Source organism: Saimiri boliviensis, chromosome 11 (assembly GCF_048565385.1).
Source record: "Saimiri boliviensis isolate mSaiBol1 chromosome 11, mSaiBol1.pri, whole genome shotgun sequence".
Taxonomy (NCBI): domain Eukaryota; kingdom Metazoa; phylum Chordata; class Mammalia; order Primates; family Cebidae; genus Saimiri; species Saimiri boliviensis.
The window spans coordinates 86,382,494-86,402,801 of NC_133459.1; the positions used below are offsets into that span (position 1 = coordinate 86,382,494).

The following is a 20,308-nucleotide window of genomic DNA, read 5'->3' on the forward strand; positions in this document are numbered from 1 at the left end:
TTTCACATTTTTGTGTTTTTAAGAGGTAATTTCATTGTTTAAACACTACATTAAGACTTCTGAGATCATTTTGATCTCAGAATTTAAAAGTAAGAACAAAAAAGTTTAGAAACTTTTTTTTTTTTAAGTAACATTTTAAAAATTGTTTATTCCTACCAAAACCCAGTTAATAAAAAATTTGACCTTATGGGTAAAGGATACACAGAAGCTTTCCATGTCTGCAACTTTTCTATAAAGCTAAAGTTATTTCGAAAGAAATTATTTAAAAGAATTTAGTCCCTAATGAATTTTCCACATACAGGTTTTTGGGAGAGGGCAAATGAAAAGATGGGACAATTTGTCACCATCAATAATTGCTTGGCCTAGACTTGGGCATTCTTGCGGATCTGGTATGGGCATATAACTCCTACCTGAAAATCAGTGTTAGGAGGAGCAATTCTTAGTAATAGGAACATGTCCTTGTTTTTAGGTATAATGTAGAAAAAAAAAATGTTGTGAGCCACTGAACCAGATTATCCTCAAGTTTCTCTTTAGCCTAAGGTTTCTATAGTTTTAATAATTTCCAAAAATTCTGGAAAGGTATAAAATTATAAAATATACCTTTTAACTTTCAACTCTTGTATTTTAAAGATGCTTATGTCTGCACATCAATTTTTTTATATTTTAATAGATGTTTTTTAAATAATTTCATAATAAAAGTTCTTACGTATTTCTTTGTTTAGAAAGAATTTGAAATTAGAGGGAAATTTTTTTTCTTAGTCATGCATGGTAGCTATTCACCACAAATGAAATTTGAGGCTGGGCCTGGTGGCTCATACCTGTATACACAGGACTCTGGGAGGCTGAGGCAGAAGGATTCCTTGAGGCCAGTAGTTTGAAACCAGTGTTGTCAGTATAACAAAACCCTGTCTCTAAAAACTTATTTAAAGAAAAAGAAAAAAGAAATCAGGAAAGATACTGAAAAGAGAGAAATGTATACTTTTTCTAAATAAGATGTTTTAAGGCCAATTACGAAAATTAGATGTAAAAGAATTTTTTGTTACTTTTAGAGAAATGTATTTGTTTCTATTATGTGATATTTGATAGGATATTATTTCACTAACTGTACATTCCTATCAGATGATAGTTATTTTTTGTGCTGTTATTTTTAATACTGACATTTAGTTTTTGGGATTTTTTTATTTTTATAAAATGTTATTTTGACCTTTTTTTAAAAAGTAAATACTTTATTCTGGACCTTCTAATTTAGCACATTATGCTGAGCATTTTTAAATTAAATTAACCCAACTACTGCCCTTTGGAGTAAAGTTTTTAAATCTGGCGTTGATGGATTAATTTGAGGGGTTTATGAACCCTTTGAAGTTATGGGAAAAGCAATTATTATGTATGTTTATAGTTGTATGAATGAAAGGGATGTAGGTTACACTTCATTCTCAAAGTGTTCTTTAATCCACAAAAGATTACAAACCACTGCGCTAAGTTGAACAGAGTTACAGACATACCAAAAGTAAAACAATAGATTACCTAAAACAACTACAGGTCCTAAGTGAACAAGGCTGTGAGCCTCCTGTTAAAACAAGTTTGTCAATTTTCCATCACTTTTTATTTTTAATTAGGAGATTTATTAATTTGAGGAGGACTCAAATGGAGATCTAAAGCCTATTTGCAACTACTGTAGTCTTCTGAGATAGGCCTGCCAGTTATTTCTGTCTGGAGTCCACCTTAACTGTTTTCATTTTTCATCTTTAAACTTTTCAAAGGGTCAAAGTATATCATTTTAGATTAGGGAAAATTACAAATTGAAATTATGTGGAATATTAATATATTCATTAAAGATTTAGTTAAAAGTTTGAGAGCCATTATGCCAGATTCTGGGGTATAAGTGTAATAAAGATGTTGTCTTATTACGTAGTAGATACTCAATAGATAGTACCCTGCTTTTAAGAGATTCACTATCTTAAAAGGAGATATATCACGTGTAAATAGTTACAGTGTGTATAGTGATTTGTTTGGCCAGGCACGTTGGCTCACGCCTATAATCCCAGCACTTTGGGAGGCCAAGGCAGGTGGATCACGAGGTCAAGAGATCGAGACCATCCTGGTCAACATGGTGAAACCCCGTCTCTACTAAAACAAACAAACAAACAAACAAAAAATTAGCTGGGCATGGTGGCACATGCCTGTAGTCCCAGCTGCTTAGGAGGCTGAGGCAGGAGAATTGCTTGAACCCAGGAGGCGGAGGTTGCAGTGAGCTGAGATCGAGCCATTGCACTCCAGCCTGGGCAACAAGAGCGAAACTCCGTCTCAAAAAAAAAAAAAAAAAAAACAAAAAACCAATAGTGATTTGTTTGACTGACTTTGGAGGCACAATGAAGAAGAATCATTTGACTGCCAGAATAAATCTTTTAAAAGTTTTAGTATGATATTTGAAAGATGATCTGTCATTTAATAAGAAATTACTTTTCAGGGATGGCAGTATGGTTGAATGCAGTATATACATAGTAAGGAGCTGTGGAATAGCCTGGCTTGTTCTAAGGAATGAAAGTGATTTGCTGTGGCTATAGCACAAGTTCTTAGCATATTTCTTACCTAACATATCTGAGGGTAGGTAGAATGTACTTATGATAGTCAGAGTTGTCAACTCCAGCAGTCATTTTCAATTAAAAGCCGTAGGGAAACAAATCTGAATCTCCAGAAAGACATAGGTATTTTGTTAGGGAAAAGTCCTCCAGGTGATTCCAATAGGACTTCTTTGCCTTCCTTACCAGTGAAGTTTTAAGTAGGTGAGGCATGGTGAGAGGTATAACATAACTTAAAGACAACCCAGGTTGTATGGTAGTTTGCACAGAAATAAGCAGTTGTGATTATCTTACAAGATAGATGGAGCTGCCAAAAGACTTGTAGCAGGGAAAATACACAATCAGATTTCAAGTTTAGAAAGTTCACATCCATCCTGCTCAGACTTAAATAATTAATTAAAAAAGGCCATATATGCAAGCAGCAAGTTTAATAGGTTTTCGTAGTAGTTCAGGCTAAATAGTTTCCTTTCTTTTGTAATAGCAGTGAAAATAGTGAAGATAAGAGTCATACTTTTGGTATCTTGGATATGAGGAAGGAGGCAGAGTCAAAGATTATTCTTAGATCGGTTATGTGGACAGTCTGATGAATTATGGTGCCCTTCACAATGATAGATAATTCATGGAGGGGAGCAGATTTATGGACAGGGATGGTTAATTCAGTTTGGCTGTAAAAATTGTTAACAGAACTCTGGTTATTGGATTCTACATGATGAAATTATTACCCTCCTGCATGTTATAATTGGAACTGTCCTTTTAAAATTTGTCAGACAGTTTCACCCTCCTGCTTCAAAACCCTCCAGTGGCTTTCCCTCATATTTACAACAAAATCCAAAGTTCTTACCCTGACTGAAAACTCAGAGCTTCTGATCTCATCTTCTAAAACACCTTCCTCTCTCATTACACTCCAGCTACAGTGGCTTGTTTGCTACCCCTTAAACATAGCAAGCACACTCTTACCTCAGGGCTTTTGCACTTCTTGTATTCTTGCCTGGGTATCTGTTCTTCCAAGTACTTTTGTGGCCTTCTCATTCATTAAGTCATCTAGTTGGATACTACCATCTCAGCAAGCTCTTCACTGCTATCCTAAGATAAATAGCAACCTCTGGCTCTTATCTCTTTATTATATTACCAGTACCTTAAATTACAATTTATGTGATCAGTTGTTTTTGGGCATCAGTTTTCAGTATTAGAATATAAATTTCATGCAGGCAGAGACATTATCTTGGTTATCACCATATCTTCAGTACCTAAAACACACTACATTGAAATATTTTGCTGCAAATAATTAAGTATTTGTTAAAACAATGGACTCTGCTTTGCTGCCCATTCATGGCCATTTATCTTCTTTTAACCCATAATTTACACATTGTTCTTTTTCTTATTTCATATCTGTGTATACTATAATTATTTTCATATTATCTCTTTTATGATTAACATGTTTTTATTGTCAGTACAAAGATCTGAGGCATGGGATGCACTTATGTTATCCTGTTACATAAATAGTATAGCTTGCTGTTTCCTTATTTGGTAGTGTGGCTTTAAGCAGCATCATTGGTTTCCCCCACCCGCTTTTGAATGATCTCTGAGGACTTGATAAGACATATTGAACACATACCTTTTGTTTTTGTTGTTGTTGTTTTGGTTTTTTTTTTGAGATGGAGTCTCACTCTGTCACCCAGTTTCCTGAAGTGCAGTGGCACAATCTCTGCTCACTGCATCCTCTGCCACCTAAGTTCAAGTGACTCTCCTGCCTCAGCCTACCTCCCGTGTAGCTGGGATTACAGGTGCATGCCACTATGCCTGACTAATTTTTTTTGTATTGCTAGTAGAGACAGGGTTTTGCCATGTTGGTCGGGCTGGTCTCGAACTCCTGACCTCAAGTGATATACCTGCCTGGGCCTCCCAAAGTGCTGGGATTACAGGCGTGAGCCACTGTGCCTGCCCATGTCTCCTGTTTATAGAATCACTTGAACCCAGGAGGCAGGGGTGAGCCACGATTGCACCACTGCCCTCCAGCTTGGGTGAGAGACTGAGACTCCATCTCAAAAAAAAAAAAAAAAGACATATCTCCTGTTTATACATGCAGGTGAAAAATTGAGATATTTATCAAAATTTGAGGTTCTTTCTAGCATCTTGCATCAGTTTTAAGGGTTCCCCAAGCTTCTACCTATAGATATACCAGACTATCCATCCAGGTCTCCCCAAACTCCAGTCCTCCAGTCTTGTTTGTTTAACCTTTGAGACCTAATTGATAATAGAAAAAAGTTGTACATATTTAGTTTTACATTTCAATTAATTTGGATATTTGTATACATATGTATGGACATGTGATACCATCACAACAATCAAGTTACTTCCAAAAGTGCCCCTGTGTTCTTTAGTGGGAGTTTGTTTTTATTATTTTTTTTCTTGTTGTTGAAAGAGCACTTAGCGTGAGAAATTCTCTGGTCTTGACATATGCCAAACTTATTTATTATAATAACCCAGGAAACCTTTCTGTATTCCCTCAACAAAAATTGATTCCACTTTTTCTTTTTCTTTCTTTCTTTCTTTTTTTTTTTTTTTTTTTTGAGACAGGGTCTCACTCTGTTGCCCTGGCTGGAGTGCAGTGACGCCAATCTTGGCTCACTGGAGCTTCCACCTTCCAGGTTCAAATGATTCTCATGTCTCAGCCTCCTGAGTAGCTGGGAATACAGGTAGGCGCCACCATACCTGGGTAATTTTTTATATTTTTGATAGAGACAGGGTTTCACCATGTTAACCAGGCTGGTCTTGAACTCCTGACCTCAAGTGATCTGCCCATCTTGCCCTCCCAAAGTGCTGAGTTTACAGGCATGAGCCACTGTGCCTGGCCTTATTCCACATTTCTTTGAAATTTTCTTTGGCTGCTTTTAACTTCCTAGTGCATGTTATAATCATTTATGTATCTTATATTATAAGCTTCATAGGGTAGCATTCTAATTAATATTTGTATTTTCACTGAGTCTGGCATGTAATTTATGGCTTACTTCCCATACGTTACCATATCATAAATATATGATGAAAAAAGAACGACTGGTTTATTTATTACCTAGATGGTGCTGATAAGAACAATGATTGGCTTATTTGAAAGTTGTCTGTTTGATGTAATGTGTTATAATGTCCCACCATAGCTTGCGAAACAAAATGTTATTTTTTTGTAAAATAAAAAACATATAATTTGAAAACAGTATAAATTTTAGTTATTCTTATAATTATAAAATATTTATTCCAAATACAATTACTAGTATTGTTGAGTGCTAGTTACCAATAGTTCATTACTTTAGTCTATTAGGTTGAGCCATATAAAAATTGCTGTTTTTTAGTTCAAAATCAGTCAGACATTGGCATTTTCATGTAGTTCAACCTAATATATGTAAAAACCTTCCCAAAGTTTTTATCAACATAAAAGTCAGTATTTCTCCAATATGTAGACCAGTCCATATACTCCAGACCCACCTTATTTCTTGCCTTGTACATATTATGTGCTCAATAAAAATTCCATTGAATGCCTGAAAACATAAAACTGTTATATAATAACTGTATATTGCCTGTGATAACATCCAAAGTCTGTTTTAAAAATTTCATCATACTTTGACATCTGCAGATCTTCCAGAAATTTCTGTGGGAAAATTCACTTAGTTTTAAAATAAAACACGTGCAAGTGCTGTTTCTTGAATGTTGAACTGAAATAGTGAAGAAAGGAGTATTTTCCAAAGAAGTAAAATGATGGAACTACTGTAATTTTCCATGACAATGAAATAATAAAAGAAGTAGCTTAATTGAAGAGTAATATGATATGGTTTACTTAATATTTATACTTTTACATGAGAACTTCATTGAAATAAGACTCTCATTATTTTTATTGTCCTAAAAGAGAACATTTTAATGCCAATTATGTGCTAGGCAATATAATTTTAGTTTAATGCTTACAAAAGTTTTATATTTAAGATAGTGGTACCCCCATTTACATAGTTTATGCAAGAAACTAAGGCTTTCAGAAAATAGATAATTTGTCCAAGTTTATATATAATAAGATTTGGACTTAAGTCTGTCTGATTGTAAAATACATTTATCCCATTAAATTACGAGCTTGGGAATACTTTTACTCTAGTCTAATTGCAAAGAAATACAGTCATGTATTGCATTACAACAGGGATACATTCTGAAAACTGCATCACTGTGCGATTTCATCATTGTACAGATAACATAAGAGTGTACTTACACAAACCTAGATAGTGCTAGGCTATATAGCATAGCCTGTTGCAGTTAGGCTGTGTTAACAGCATGTAGCTATACTGAATACTGTAGGCAATTGTAACACAATAGTAAGTACTTGCGTTTCTAAATATGTCTAAACATAGGTATATGTAGTCCATTGTTGACCTAAATGTCATTATGCAGCAATCTGGCCAGAAGTAACTTTCTAAATGACTGACTTTGGGAATATGAAAGCAATAGAAGGACAAGTTATACATTTCATAAATGCGGAGTTATTTTTTCCTCCATGGTATATTACTGAGTTTGGTATTCAACAGAGTATATTTCAGCTCACTTTTATTCCCCTTATCTCTAATCTCTATCTTCTTCTTTATTCAGGGTCATATAGTGTGTATTTGATTTATTGAAGTAATACTGCCATTATCAAGCCTCTCTTGGGTTCTAAGAGACGTGAGTCTCTAGGAAAATACAGGTTGATTGTGTGCTATTTTATTTCCAAAATATTACTGATTGCCTTAGTGATTAAAAATAGAGATGCTTAAATAATATGCAAAGATTGTCCTTTCTTATGAATAAGTGCTTTCTAACGTGATGCTTAATCAATTTTTGTGTGTATGTATGTGTGGATACCAGTCTTTGACAACTAATGCAACTCTAAAAACAGGAGGTACCATTAACTTTTGATATTTCTTTGTATATTTTCTTAATTTGTACTATCACAAATATAGTGGCATAAAACAACAAATTTATTATCTTATAATTTTGTAGTTATTTTGTCTGAAGTGGATCTTACTAAGCTAAATCAAGGTGTTGGTAGGACTGCATTCCCTTTTGGAGGATGTAGGGCAGAATATTTCCTTGTTTTTTCCAACTGCTGGAGGCTACTCACACTTCTTGGTTTCTGATTCTCTTCCTTTGTCTTCTAAGCCAGCAATAGCAGATCTAGTTTTTCTCACATCACATCACTCTGACCTCTTCTTCCTCCGTTTACATTTAAAGACCCTTGTGATTACAATGGGGCCTGTCTCGATAATCAAGGATAATCTCTGTATTTTAAGGTCAAGTGATTTACAACGTTAATTCCATTTGCTACCTTAAATCTCCTTTGCTATGTAAGGTAACATTAATAAGGTTCTGAGGCTTAGGACATTGACATCTTTAAGTAGGTCATTGTTTGGCATACAGTTCTTCTGTCACTCACATTCAGTGTTACTAGAACTAAACAAAGATATGGCATTGCATTGGTTCATTTGTGTTCCTATAAAGGAATATCTGAGGCTGAATAATTTATAAAGAAAAGAGGCTTATTTTGGCTCACAGTTCTGCAGACTGTACAGGAAGCATGGCGCTGGCATGTGATTCTGTTGAGGACCTCAGGAAGCTTACAGTCATGATGGTAGATGAAGGGCAGCCAGCGTGTCACCTAGTCAGAGAGAACAAGCAAGAGAGAGAGGAGGAAGTGCCAGGCTCTTTTAAACAACCAGCTCAACAACTATCTTGAACTCATAGAATGAGAATGTACTCATACCGTGAGGTTAGCACCAAGTAATTCATGAGAGAGCTGTCCTTGTGATCCAAATACCTCCCACTAGGCCTTGCTCCAGACCCTAGGGAATACATTTCAAAATGAGATTTGGAGGGACAGATGTCCAAACCACATCAGGCATTAATATTATTTCACTTAATTCAGAGCTTTTTTTTTTTTGAAATCTTAAGAGATGACAGAAGTCTGTATACTATAAGTTTCTCCCCAGCTTTATTAAGAAGGGTCTCATTTTGTGACATTAAAGTGTTTCTAGGGAACTTTCTCATTGTCACCAGTGTTGACATATGCTGTATTCTACCTCTCTTAGCATAATTAATTGGAACACAAATACTATCTGTGATTAGGTTTTTAGGTTTAATCATGGAGGCAGTCATTTCATACTATGTTTCTGAGTCTGAGAGTTATTGATCATAGTAAAGGAAAATTATTTTTATTTTATTTAAAGCAAAGATGAGAAAATTACAAATGTGAATTTGGATTTTGATTTTTTTAAAAATAATAATAAGGCCGGGCACAGTGGCTCCTGCCTGTAATCCCAGCACTTTAGGAGGCCAAGGCAGGTGGATCAACTGAGGTCAGGAGTTCAAGACCTGGCCAACATGGTGAAACTCCATCTCTACATAAATATAAAAGTTAGCTGGGCATGATGGCAGGTGCATATAATCCCAGCTACTCGGGAGGCTGAGGCAGATTCGAATAAACCCGGGAGGCAGAGGTTCATTGAGCAGAGACTGCGCCACTGCATTCCAGTCTGAGTGACAGAACGAGACTCTCTCTCAAAAAATAAAAAAATAAAAAAAATAAGATTCAAGCCTATGGTATCTGTTAGCAGATAAATAGATAAAGATAATTGTGTGCAGGGTGTGTGTGTGTGTGTGTGTGTGTGTGTGTGCACATGCATACATATATATGTGTATATACACAATGAAATATTGTTCAGCTTTAAAAAAAGGGGGTACTAGCCAGGCGTGGTGGCTCACACCTGTAATCCCAGCACTTTGGGAGACTGAGGCAGGTGGATCACCGAGGTCAGGAGATCGAGACCATCCTGCCAATATGGTGAAACCCCGTCTCTATTAAAATAAATAAAAAATTAGCCAGGTGTGGTGGTGTGCGCCTGTAGTCCCAGCTACTTGGGAGGCTGAGGCAGGGGAATTGCTTAAACCCAGGAGGCAAAGATTGCAGTGAGTCAAGATCACACCACTGCACTCCAGCCTGGCGACAGAGTGAGACTCCATCGCAAAAAAGAAGCGGGCATGGGGGAGAGGGGTGGGGTACTGCCACATTGACAATATGGGTGAACCCAGAGGACATTATACAAAGTGAAATAAGCCAGACACAGGAAGAAAAATGCTGTATGATCTCACTTATCTGTGGAATCCAAAAAAAAAGTTGAATAAATAGAAAAAGAGAGTAAAATACAGTTACCAGCAATAGGGAGGAAGAAGAAATGGGGAGAAGTAGGTCAAAAGGTACATATTTAGAGTTAGGTAGGATGAATAAGTACATAGATCTAATATATAGCATGGACTGTAGTTAATATTATATACTGAAAATATGCTAAGAGAATAGATTTTTAGGTACACATAAAACCATACACAAAAAAACTTGTAACTGTAGAGGGTGATGGATTGGTAAATTGGTTTGACTGTAATAATCATTTCACTATGTGTATGTATACCAAAACATCATGTACACCACAAATATATACAATTAAAAATAAATCTAAAAAACACACAGCCGTAATATTTACTTTTCTCCCATACTGTCTTAACTAATGGAATTGTTTTTCCACAAACTTTACCCTGTAAGTTTTATGGCTCTTTTTTCGTAAATCTCAAGATTGTATATTATAATGCTAACAGAATTCTTTTAACGCTGTTTTTCACTTGCAGATATATCACTTGATCTGTTTAGAAGATATGAAAATGTTTCATTTTTCCCTTTATTTGCTTTATTTTTTAAATAGGATCGGAAACTCCATGGTACAGCTCAGCAACTGCTCCAGGACAGCAAGACAAAAATAGAAGTCATACGAATGCAGATTCTTCAGGCAGTCCAGACTAATGAATTGGCTTTTGATAATGGTGATGGAATAACTTGTCCTTCTTCTTATGAGCATATGGTGCTAAATAATCTTATGTAGGAACAGGGCAGTGGTTCACAGTTAAGGGGGAGGAAGCATTATTATTACTTTTTTTTTCATCTTGAGTTTTACACTCTTCAGTTGGATAGATGCTTTTAGATATTTGGCCCTTTTGTTTCAAGAAGATATTGATCTAGAAAGTATCTCTTCACTTAAATAAATTATCAAGTACTTCTAATCAGTCTTTATTTTTTAAAAAAATTCTGTTTCCTGTTTAAGACTATGGCTTTGTTTTCTTTTGTTTTGTTTAATTCCAGAAGAAATCTTTACAGCTAGTTGCTAAGAGTAGGAGTAGAAACTTTCAGTCTCCCGATGTTACAATATTTGGATATCTTTCAGTTCTAAAACCTTTTTTTCAGATTTGTAATTTAGATATGTAATGACAAAAATGAAAGGCTCTGAATTTTAACATATATCAACTATTATTATTTCAGCATTTATTGATGTAAGGACTAACACTGTAATGTTATAATAATTCATTTCTTTTCACAATTTTAATCACTACAAATTAGAAAGTCAAATAAATGGTGCAACTAAATTTTTTTTTCCGTTCTAGCAAAACCTGTGATAAGTCCACTTGAACTTCGGATGGAAGAATTAAGGCATCATTTTAGGATAGAGTTTGCAGTAGCAGAAGGTGCAAAGAATGTAATGAAATTACTTGGCTCAGGAAAAGTAACAGACAGAAAAGCACTTTCAGAAGTAATTTTAAATAAAAATTTTTATTTGGTTTAATAAATGCATTATTCAAAGTATGTGATTATTTAAATGACAACAATTGTCTTTTCCCTGTGCAAGGCTCAAGCAAGATTTAATGAATCAAGTCAGAAGTTGGACCTTTTAAAGTATTCATTAGAGCAAAGATTAAATGAACTCCCCAAGAATCATCCCAAAAGCAGTGTTATTATTGAAGAACTTTCACTTGTTGCATCACCAACACTAAGTCCACGTCAAAGTATGATATCTACACAAAATCAATATAGTACACTATCCAAACCAGCAGCATTAACAGGTATGTATTGTTTATCCTTTGTTTTTTGTGTATATTTTTGTCTATATCTGGTTCTGGTTTAGTAATTGAAATAAAAACCTTTGCATAGATTTTTTAAAATTATAAGATATACATAGAATAAAATTTATTGTTTTAACCATTTTGATTTTACTAAATTTAGAAGCATTTAGTATATTCATAATGTTGTGTGACCATCACCACTACCTAGTTTCAAAGCATTTTCATCACCCCAAAAGGAAACCCATAACTGTTAAGCAGTCATTCCCCATTCCCCCTTCCTCCCAGCTGCTAGCAGCTACTAATTGTCTGTTGCTACAGATATGTTTACTCTAGATATTTCATATGATAGAAATTAGATAATTTGTGACCCATTTTTGCCTGGCTTCTTTTACTTAGTGTTTTCGATCAGTAAAAGCATATTGTTTTCAAGCTTCATTCATGTTATAGTGTGTATCAGTGCTTCAGTCACTTTGAATGTCTGAATAGTATTCCACTTGTGGGAATATTCCAAAATTCAAAAACCTTTTGTGCACCCAACATGATGCTCAAAGGAAATTCTCATTTTGAAGTATTTTGGATTTGGGATTTCAGATTTCCAGATTAGGGATCCTTAACTAGTATGTATAATATAAATATTCCAAAATCTGAGCTACTTCTGGGCCCAGGCATTTCAGATAAGGAATACTCAACCTTTACCATATCTGGTTGATTTATTTGTCGAGCATATGAGTTCTTTCTACCTTTTGACTATTGTAAGTAGTGCTGCTATGAACATTTATGTGCAGATTTTTGCTTGAACATCTGTTTTCAATTTGGGGGTATATTCTTAGGAGTGTAATTGCTAGGTCATAATGGCAGTTATGTCTGTGATTTTGAGGAACTGTCAAACTATTCTTCACAGCATTAATGCCATTTTATACTTCCAACAGTAATGTATAAAGTGGGTTTCAGTATCTCCAGATCCTCACCAACACTTATTATTTTTCTTTCTTTCATTCTTTTTTGATCATGTTCTATTGGTTTCATTATTGGAAGTATGGTAGTATGTCTAACTGTTTCTGTACAACTGTCTGTATTTTTCCCTTCATTTATGTAAATTTTTCTTTCATTTATTTGTGGGCTCTGTTGCTAGGTTCATGTATGTTTACAATTTTTACATCTTCTAGATGAATTGACTCCTTTATCTCTACCTTAACTCCTTTATAATGTCCTTCTCTGTCTCCTATAACAATTTTTTTTTTTTTTTGGAGACAGAGTCTTGCTCTGTCACCAGGCATCAGGCTGGAGTACAGTGACGCAATCTCGGCTCACTGCAGTCTCCGCCTCCTGGGTTCAAGCAATTCTCCTGCCTCAGCTTCCTGAGTAGCTGGGAGTACAGGCACATACCACCACACCCAACTAATTTTTCTATTTTTTAGTAGAGACAGGATTTCACCATGTTGGCCAGAATGGTCTCAGTCTCTTGACCTCGTGATCTGTCTGCCTCAGCCTCCCAAAGTGCTGGGATTACAGGCATGAGCCACCATGCTCGGCCTCCTATAACAATTTTTAATTTAAAGTCTATTTTGTCTGATCTTAGAACAGCTGCCCCCACTTTGTTTTGGTTTTGCCTTTGGGTTCAAATGAGTTTCTTAGCTGTATCCTGTTTTAGAAGATCCATTCCGTCAGTCTCTTTTCTTTTTTCTTTCTTTCTTTCTTTCTTTTTTTTTTTTTTGAGACAGAGTCTCACTCTGTCGTTGAAGCTTCCCACTCTGAGGTTGAAGCAATTCTTGTGCCTCAGCCTCCTGAGTAGCTGGGATTACAGGCATGTGCCACTGCACCTGGCCAATTTTTGTATTTTTAGTAGAGACAGGGTTTCACCATGATCACCACACTGGTCTCGAACTCCTGTACTCAAGTCATCTGCCTGCTTTGGCCTCCCAAAGAGCTGGGATTACAGGTGTGAGTCCCCATATCTGGCCAGTCTCTGCTTTTTAATTTAATAGTTTTAAGACAGCTATCCAGGTTGCATGCAGCTGTATTCCCAGCTACTCTGAGGCAGAGACAGGAGAATTGCATGAGCCCAGGAATTTGAGGCTATAGTGAGCTGTGATTGAACCGCTGCATTCCAGCCTGAGTGACAGAGCAAGACTCCATCTCTAAGAAAGAAAGAGAAACATTTAAGGTAATTACTGATATGATATAATAATCCTGATGGTAATGACTGAGAGATAGGTTAAACTTAATAGCTTTATAGCAGAGTCCCCCACAAAACTGCCCTCACTTTGTAAGCAAGCAGCAAACGGACTTTCCAAGACCACATGTACTTCTGACCAACTGTCTACAGATTCCAGGATTTCTACTAGCATCTCAGCTCAGTAATTTGCTGGAACAAATTATAGAACCTAGGAAAGCTCTATACTTAGGATTACATTTTTATTATAAAGGATACAAATTAGGACCTTCATGGCTCACTGCAGCAAAAATAAAATAAACATAAAGGACAAAATCTGAGAGGATCTCAAACATTACCCTCCTAACTCATGAATGCCTGTCACCAACCAGGAAGTTCACTTGAGCTTTGGGTGTGCAAAGTTTTCACTGGGGCTTTGTTACATAGGTGTGATTCAGGTGAATAATTGGCCACATGATTGAATTCAGTCTCCAGCCTTCTGCCCCTCCCTAGGTCAGGAGGCCAGGCCGAGATGTGGCTCAAAGCCTAAACCCCCTAAAGATATGATCACTCTTTCTGGCATGGCCAGCTCCCATCCTGAAACTGTCCAGAGGCCCACCATGAATCACCTTATCAGGTGTGGTCTGAGGTATCCACTGTGAATAACAAAGGCACTTCTATCAGTAGGGAAAATTCCAGAGGTTTAGACTAGAGGCAGCCTTCCAGAAACCAGGGACAAAAAATTATTATACAACAAAAGGGCTTACTTCTGTCATTTAGCTGGTTTTTCCTTTCTTGTTTACAAGTGTTTATATTTTTTTCTCTGAGTTCTAGTACTACCTTCTTTAGGTTTTGATTGAAATTTCTATTCTATTTGTTTTTGAGACAGGATCTCTCTCTGTTGCCCAGGCTGGAGTACAGTGGTGTGATCATAGCTCCGTGTAACCTCAAACATCTAGGCTTAAGCAATTCTCCTGCCTCAGCCTCCTGAGTAGCTAGGAGTACAGGCATATGCCACCATACCTAGCTAATTTGTAGTTTTTTGCAAGCAGCAGGGTCTCACTGTGCTGCTCAGGCTAGTCTCCAGCTCCCGGCCTCAAGCGATCTTCCCACCTTGGACTCTCAAAGTGTTGGGATTATAGGGGTGAGCCACTATGCCCAGCCTCTACTCTATTTTTTTTTATTCCCTTGTTGCTCCCTGGGATTACAGGGGTGAGCCACTATGCCCATCTTCTACTCTACTTTTTTTTATTCCCTCGTAGCTCCCTTTTTTGAGATAGATATGTATATACATTCTCCCGCCTCAGCCTCCCCAGTAGCTGGGACTACAGGTGCATACCACCATGTTCAGTTTATTTTATTTTGTTTATTTTTTTTGTAGAGATGGGGCTTCTCTGTGTTGCCCAGGCTGGTCTTAGACTCCTAGGCTCAAGCGATCTGCCCACATTGGCCTCCCAAAGTGCTAGGATTGCAGGCATGAGCTGCTATGCCTGGTCTTTCACTAAATCTTGAATTCCTCTCAACCACTGATCTTACTGCCTCTATAGTTTTGCCTTTTCCAGAATGGTCATATAGTTGGAATCTTACACCATGTAGCCTTTTCACATTGGTTTCTTTCACTTAGCAATATGTATTTAAGTTTTCTTTATGTCTTTGCATGGTTTGATAGCTCATTTTTGGTTTTGTGCTGAATAATACTCTATTGTGTGGATATACCATAATTTATTCATTCATCTACAAGGACTTCTTGGTTGCTTCCAGGTTTTGGCAGTTATGTGTAAAGCTGTTACAAACACCCATGTGCGGGTTTCTTATTGTCTTAGGGATTACCCCGGTGATTATAACTAATGTCCTAAATTCATAATAATCTTATCTTCAGTAGCCTACAAAACTCTTTCACTGTTCCCTTGTTACATTGTCACAAATTGCCTTTATGTACCATATGCTCATTAACATAAATTAACATAGGTTATAAATATTGCTTAACCTGTCTTCTAAATCATAAAGGAAACAAAAAGAAGCATTACTTAAAATACAGAAATATTGGCTTCTATATTTACTTACGTAGTTAATTTTACATGCATTTGTCTTCTTTTCTTTTTCTCTCTTTCCCTCCCCTCCCTGGCCCCTGCCTTCACCTCCCTGCCTCCTTCATTTCAATCTAAAAAGCTTCCTTTAGCATTTCTTTTGAGCAGATCTCCTAGTGTCCATTCCCTTAGCTTTTGCTATCTGGGAATCTCTTTTATTTATTTTCTTTCTTTTCTGAATGATAGTTTTGCTATATATATAGAATTCTTGGCTGGCAATTTGTGTTTTTTTCCAGCACTTAAAAAATTGTCCAGCCAGGAGCAGTGGCTCACACCTGTAATCCCAGCATTTTGGGAGGTCAAGGTGGGTGGATCACTTGAGATCAGGAGTTTGAGACCAGCCTGGCCAACATGGTGAAATTTTGTCTCTACTAAGAATACAAAAATTATCTGGGCATGATGGTGCGTGCCTGTAATCCCAGCAACTTAGGAGGCTAAGGCAGGAGAATCGTTTGAACCCGGGAGGTGGAGGATGCAGTGAGCCAAGATGGCACCACTGCACTCCAGCCTGGGTGACAGAGTGAGACTGGGGTCTCGGAAAAACAAAAACAACTCCTGCTCCCTCCAGGCCTTTATGCTTTGGGATGAGAAATCAACTGTTAATGTTACTGAGGATTCCTTGTAATTGATGAGTTATTTTTGTCTTGTTGCTTTCAAGATTTTGTCTTTTCACAGTTTAATTATAATATGTTGTGTAGTGGATCTTTTTGAATTTATTCTACTTAGATTCTTTGAGCTTGATATGTAGGTTCATGTCTTTCATCAAATATGGTAAGTTTTCAATCAAATGTTCTTTCTTCTCCTGAGACTTTGATTTTTGCCCACATTGGTGTGCCTTAGGGTATTTCTCTTAGACTCTGATTTTCTTCATTATTTTTTCTTTCTGCTCGTAAGACTAGACAAGTTCAATTGATCTAACTTCAAGTTGGCACAGTTTTTCTTCTACCTGCTCAAATCTGGTATCGAACCTCTCTAGTAAATTTTTTCATTTTTGTTACTGTACTTTTCAATTCCAGAATTTCTTTTTGGTTCTTTTTAATAATTTTTTTTCTCTGTATTGATGTTCTATATTTGTTGAGACATCACTTTTCTTGTTTCCCCTAGATATTTGTCCATAGTTTCTTTTAGATCTTTGAACATCTTAATCTAAGTCCAATGTCTTGACTTACCCGGGAATGGTTTCTGTTAATTGTTAAAATGTGCACACTGAATAGACTCCCCAGACAGGCTTCGTGTGAGCAACATGGCTTTTTGTTCACTTGGACGCAGGCAGGCTGAGGCTATAAAGGGCGTCAGCAAAGGGCAGTTGGCATAGGAGTTGGTTTTATAGGTTTGGGGTTGGGGGTGGAAAGTACAGTTTAGGGCAGTTTTTTGCAAGCTGGAAGGGGGTCATAGAGTGTGGAGTCACGAGGTTGACCAAGGTCGGTTACAAAGCCCAATGGCTGTTATCAATTAGGGTGGGAATAAGAAACAATAGAGAAGGTCTCAAAGTTAAGTAGGTGCCTCAGGGGTTAATCATTTCTTCTTTTTATGGCCTTCCAGTTACTTTAGATTTTCCAGGAACTCATCTGGAGTGTGCAGGTCACAGAGTTTAACATGGCATCCATGGCACCATCAGTCAGCCTAGAAGACCTTACATTAATTTCTTTTTTCTATGAACTGACCATATCCTGTTACTGTGCTTGCTTCATAATTCAAGTACTTCCTTTCCCTAGTATACTTATAAATCAGATTCTCTTCTTTCTAAAGATTTCTTTTTTCTGCTATATGTTGTTGCTTAGTAACTTTTATAATCTATTTTGAAGAGATTGTATTCTTTCTCACATGTTGTCCCTGAGGTATCTATTTCATTAATATATTGTAAATCAAAAATAAATTCTAAGCCACCCAACCAAATGAATGGACCCCTCCTCTTAACCAATGGCATTCTGAAGTAAACCTGAAACACTAGTTCAGGTCATGATGGGAATGGGTGATTGGACATGCCTCATTATGCCTTCCTCCCTTTGGAATTCAGGCATAGCTGAGCAGTACTAACATCAAAACAGAGACCTTAAGACTGACAGAACAGACTCTTAAAGTAGATAAGAAACATTTATAATCTCTTCTCTCTGAAGCCTGCCATCTGGAGGTTTAATCTACAAAATGAGAACCTTGGTCTGCACAACCTCCCTTGTCTTAACAGCACTCTTACAGTACTCCCTTCTGTTGATTCCAGGTCTTTAAATAAACTCTACCAGTTGCCAATCAGAAAGTCTTTGAATCTACTTATGACCTGAAAATCCCCACTTTGAGTTGTCCCTCCTTTTTGGACCCAGCTAATGTACATTTTACATGTATTGACAAATGTCCTATGTCTCCCTAAAATGTCTAAAACCAAGCTGTAACCCAGCCACCTTGGGCACATGTCAGGACCTCCTGAGGCTGTGTCAGGCGTGTCCTTAACCTTGGCAAAATGAACTTCTAAACCGAGACCTGTCTCAGATACTTTGTGTTTTACAATATAGTGGTCATCTGGTGTTTCAACAGACATTTCATTTACCTCTTGAAGGAGAAAAGATTGCCTAGTCTTTGCAGCAGGACCTTGTGATTGAGCACTCACCCAGACACTTATCTCTGCATTTGCTTTGTGCAGAGCTTGAGAATCAGCCATAGGTGAGAGCTTAGGGTGTTCTCAGATCTCTTCCAAGGATGCCTCTTGCTTGCACCTAGACTTCTAGTTTCCCAATAATATGAAGAAATATTGCAAAATCTTTTATTCTCTAAAGGGTTTCCTCTGCTAGCTTTTCCTCCCAGGTTCTTTTGGCTTTTCTATCGTTTGCCCCAACTGATCCTCTTTTGCCTTAGGTTGCATAGACTGGTTCATTTGCCTTCCATTGTTTTTGACAGATGCCCTCCACTTTACGGTTTCTGTGCCTTCCAAGATTTTCTAGTTAGGTAAAATAATGGCAAGCTGTTGGTGTTAGTATTTTAGGGAGCCCTCAGACAGATCAAAGCAGACAGTCACAATTATTTGAGAAAAAGATCTTCTCTGCACCTTCCTTACAGCAGCCCTGTAGGCTGCCATCTTCAATACTGCCCCGATGCTGTTGGGAGTTAGGGAAGGGATGAGGCAAAGGTAGGTGAAAACTCCACAGAGCTCTCAGAAGTGTCCCTTGCTTTTTTGATTTTCATTAAACATTGGCTTATTTGTAGTAAACCTTTGAATGTTTTCCAGAGTTCTGATAAACTCAATTCTGAAAGTTTTTGTCAGTTTCTTTTTCTGTTTCTGTGAAGACACTGTCTTTGGACTTTTTTTTTTTTTAAGAATTCTTTACATAAATCTTTTTAAAAAAACAATTTCACAAGGCCAAATTTTGACAAAATAAATAAGAAACAAAAGGAATATACTTTATTTTGCAGTTATGTCCATCTTAAGTACTAGATGCTATGTCATCAGATCTGTACCACAGTAGGACTTCCTTACTCCATCATTTTCTCTGACATCACCTACAAAGTCTTCTTTTTTATGGGCCATGTGAATATGGCATATTTTGTTACACAGACTTTTCAGAATCCTTTAATTTTCTTATGAATATTAATGTCAACAAAAGTTTTTACCTTAGAAATTTTGAGATTATGAAAGTATTCTTCAGTATTGCATAGCATACTGTCACATTCTGGTTGTTGTGAGTATCATTAAACAGTTTTATTCCATGGCAAGCTTATACATCAAAACTTGAAGGACAAATTTACAGTTAAACTTTGCTGCTACCACTGATTAGCATAGTCCAGACTTGCAGTTTATAAATTGACTGCTTAAATCTGAGGCAACCTGGGATACCAGAGTGAATTCACAGGGCCACAACAGGATACTTTTAAGTTTTTGAGGGAAACACAGCATTAACTGCACTTCCTATAGTCGCCATTCAAAACTACTAGCTCAAGGTAGTTGCAGTTTTAGCGTTAGGTGGAGCTACATTCCTTTCAGTGATGTCATGTATTTAAGAAGCTGGGATTTCTCGGTTGCTGTGATTTTGTTTTTTTAAAGTGCTTTGTGAAATCAATGTGGAATAGAAAGTCAGCGTGGTAGTTTCCAAACTTATTCCAAAGCTTTAGAAGTTACACAGTGTCCTAAAGGCACGTACATCCCATTAGGAAGTAATCTTGCTTGTTTAAGAATGAAATAAAAATACTTTTTCTTTTAGTTGTATGTATTTTTTTTCCCAAATAGCTATTAATTTGTTAGGATATCAATCAGATCCTATGTGTTTAATAACAGAACTATTAAATATATCTTTTAGCCTAGGGGCACAGTTAAAAAATAGTTTAAAACATTAGGACACCATGTACTGAGAAAGCTTGGGAACCTCTGATGTAATTCTTTCATACTGTGATACCTATTTGTCTTTCCAGTCCTATCTGTATAACTCCTATTATGAATCTTCTGTCACAAACTGATTTGCGTATAGTGCCTCCCCTACCCTGCTTTAATGTCTTGTCCTTAATATTCATCTTCTTCTTATATTTATTTTAAAATCAAAACTAGAATATAGACCCTGTAAAGA

The 20,308-nt window shown here is 36.6% G+C and overlaps 1 protein-coding gene across 5 annotated transcripts in view; it reads left to right on the top strand.

Annotated features, from left to right (window-relative positions):
• PKN2 (protein kinase N2) overlaps nucleotides 1-20,308 on the top strand; it is a 161,308-nt gene that overhangs the window by 87,605 nt on the left and 53,395 nt on the right. For all 5 annotated transcript variants that reach the window (XM_003943260.4, XM_010331123.3, XM_003943261.4 and 2 more), the window contains exons 4-6: nucleotides 10,334-10,451; nucleotides 11,067-11,212; nucleotides 11,309-11,522. In XM_003943260.4, coding sequence (XP_003943309.3) covers nucleotides 10,334-10,451; nucleotides 11,067-11,212; nucleotides 11,309-11,522 — 478 coding nt within the window. The remainder of the gene's footprint in view (nucleotides 1-10,333; nucleotides 10,452-11,066; nucleotides 11,213-11,308; nucleotides 11,523-20,308) is intronic.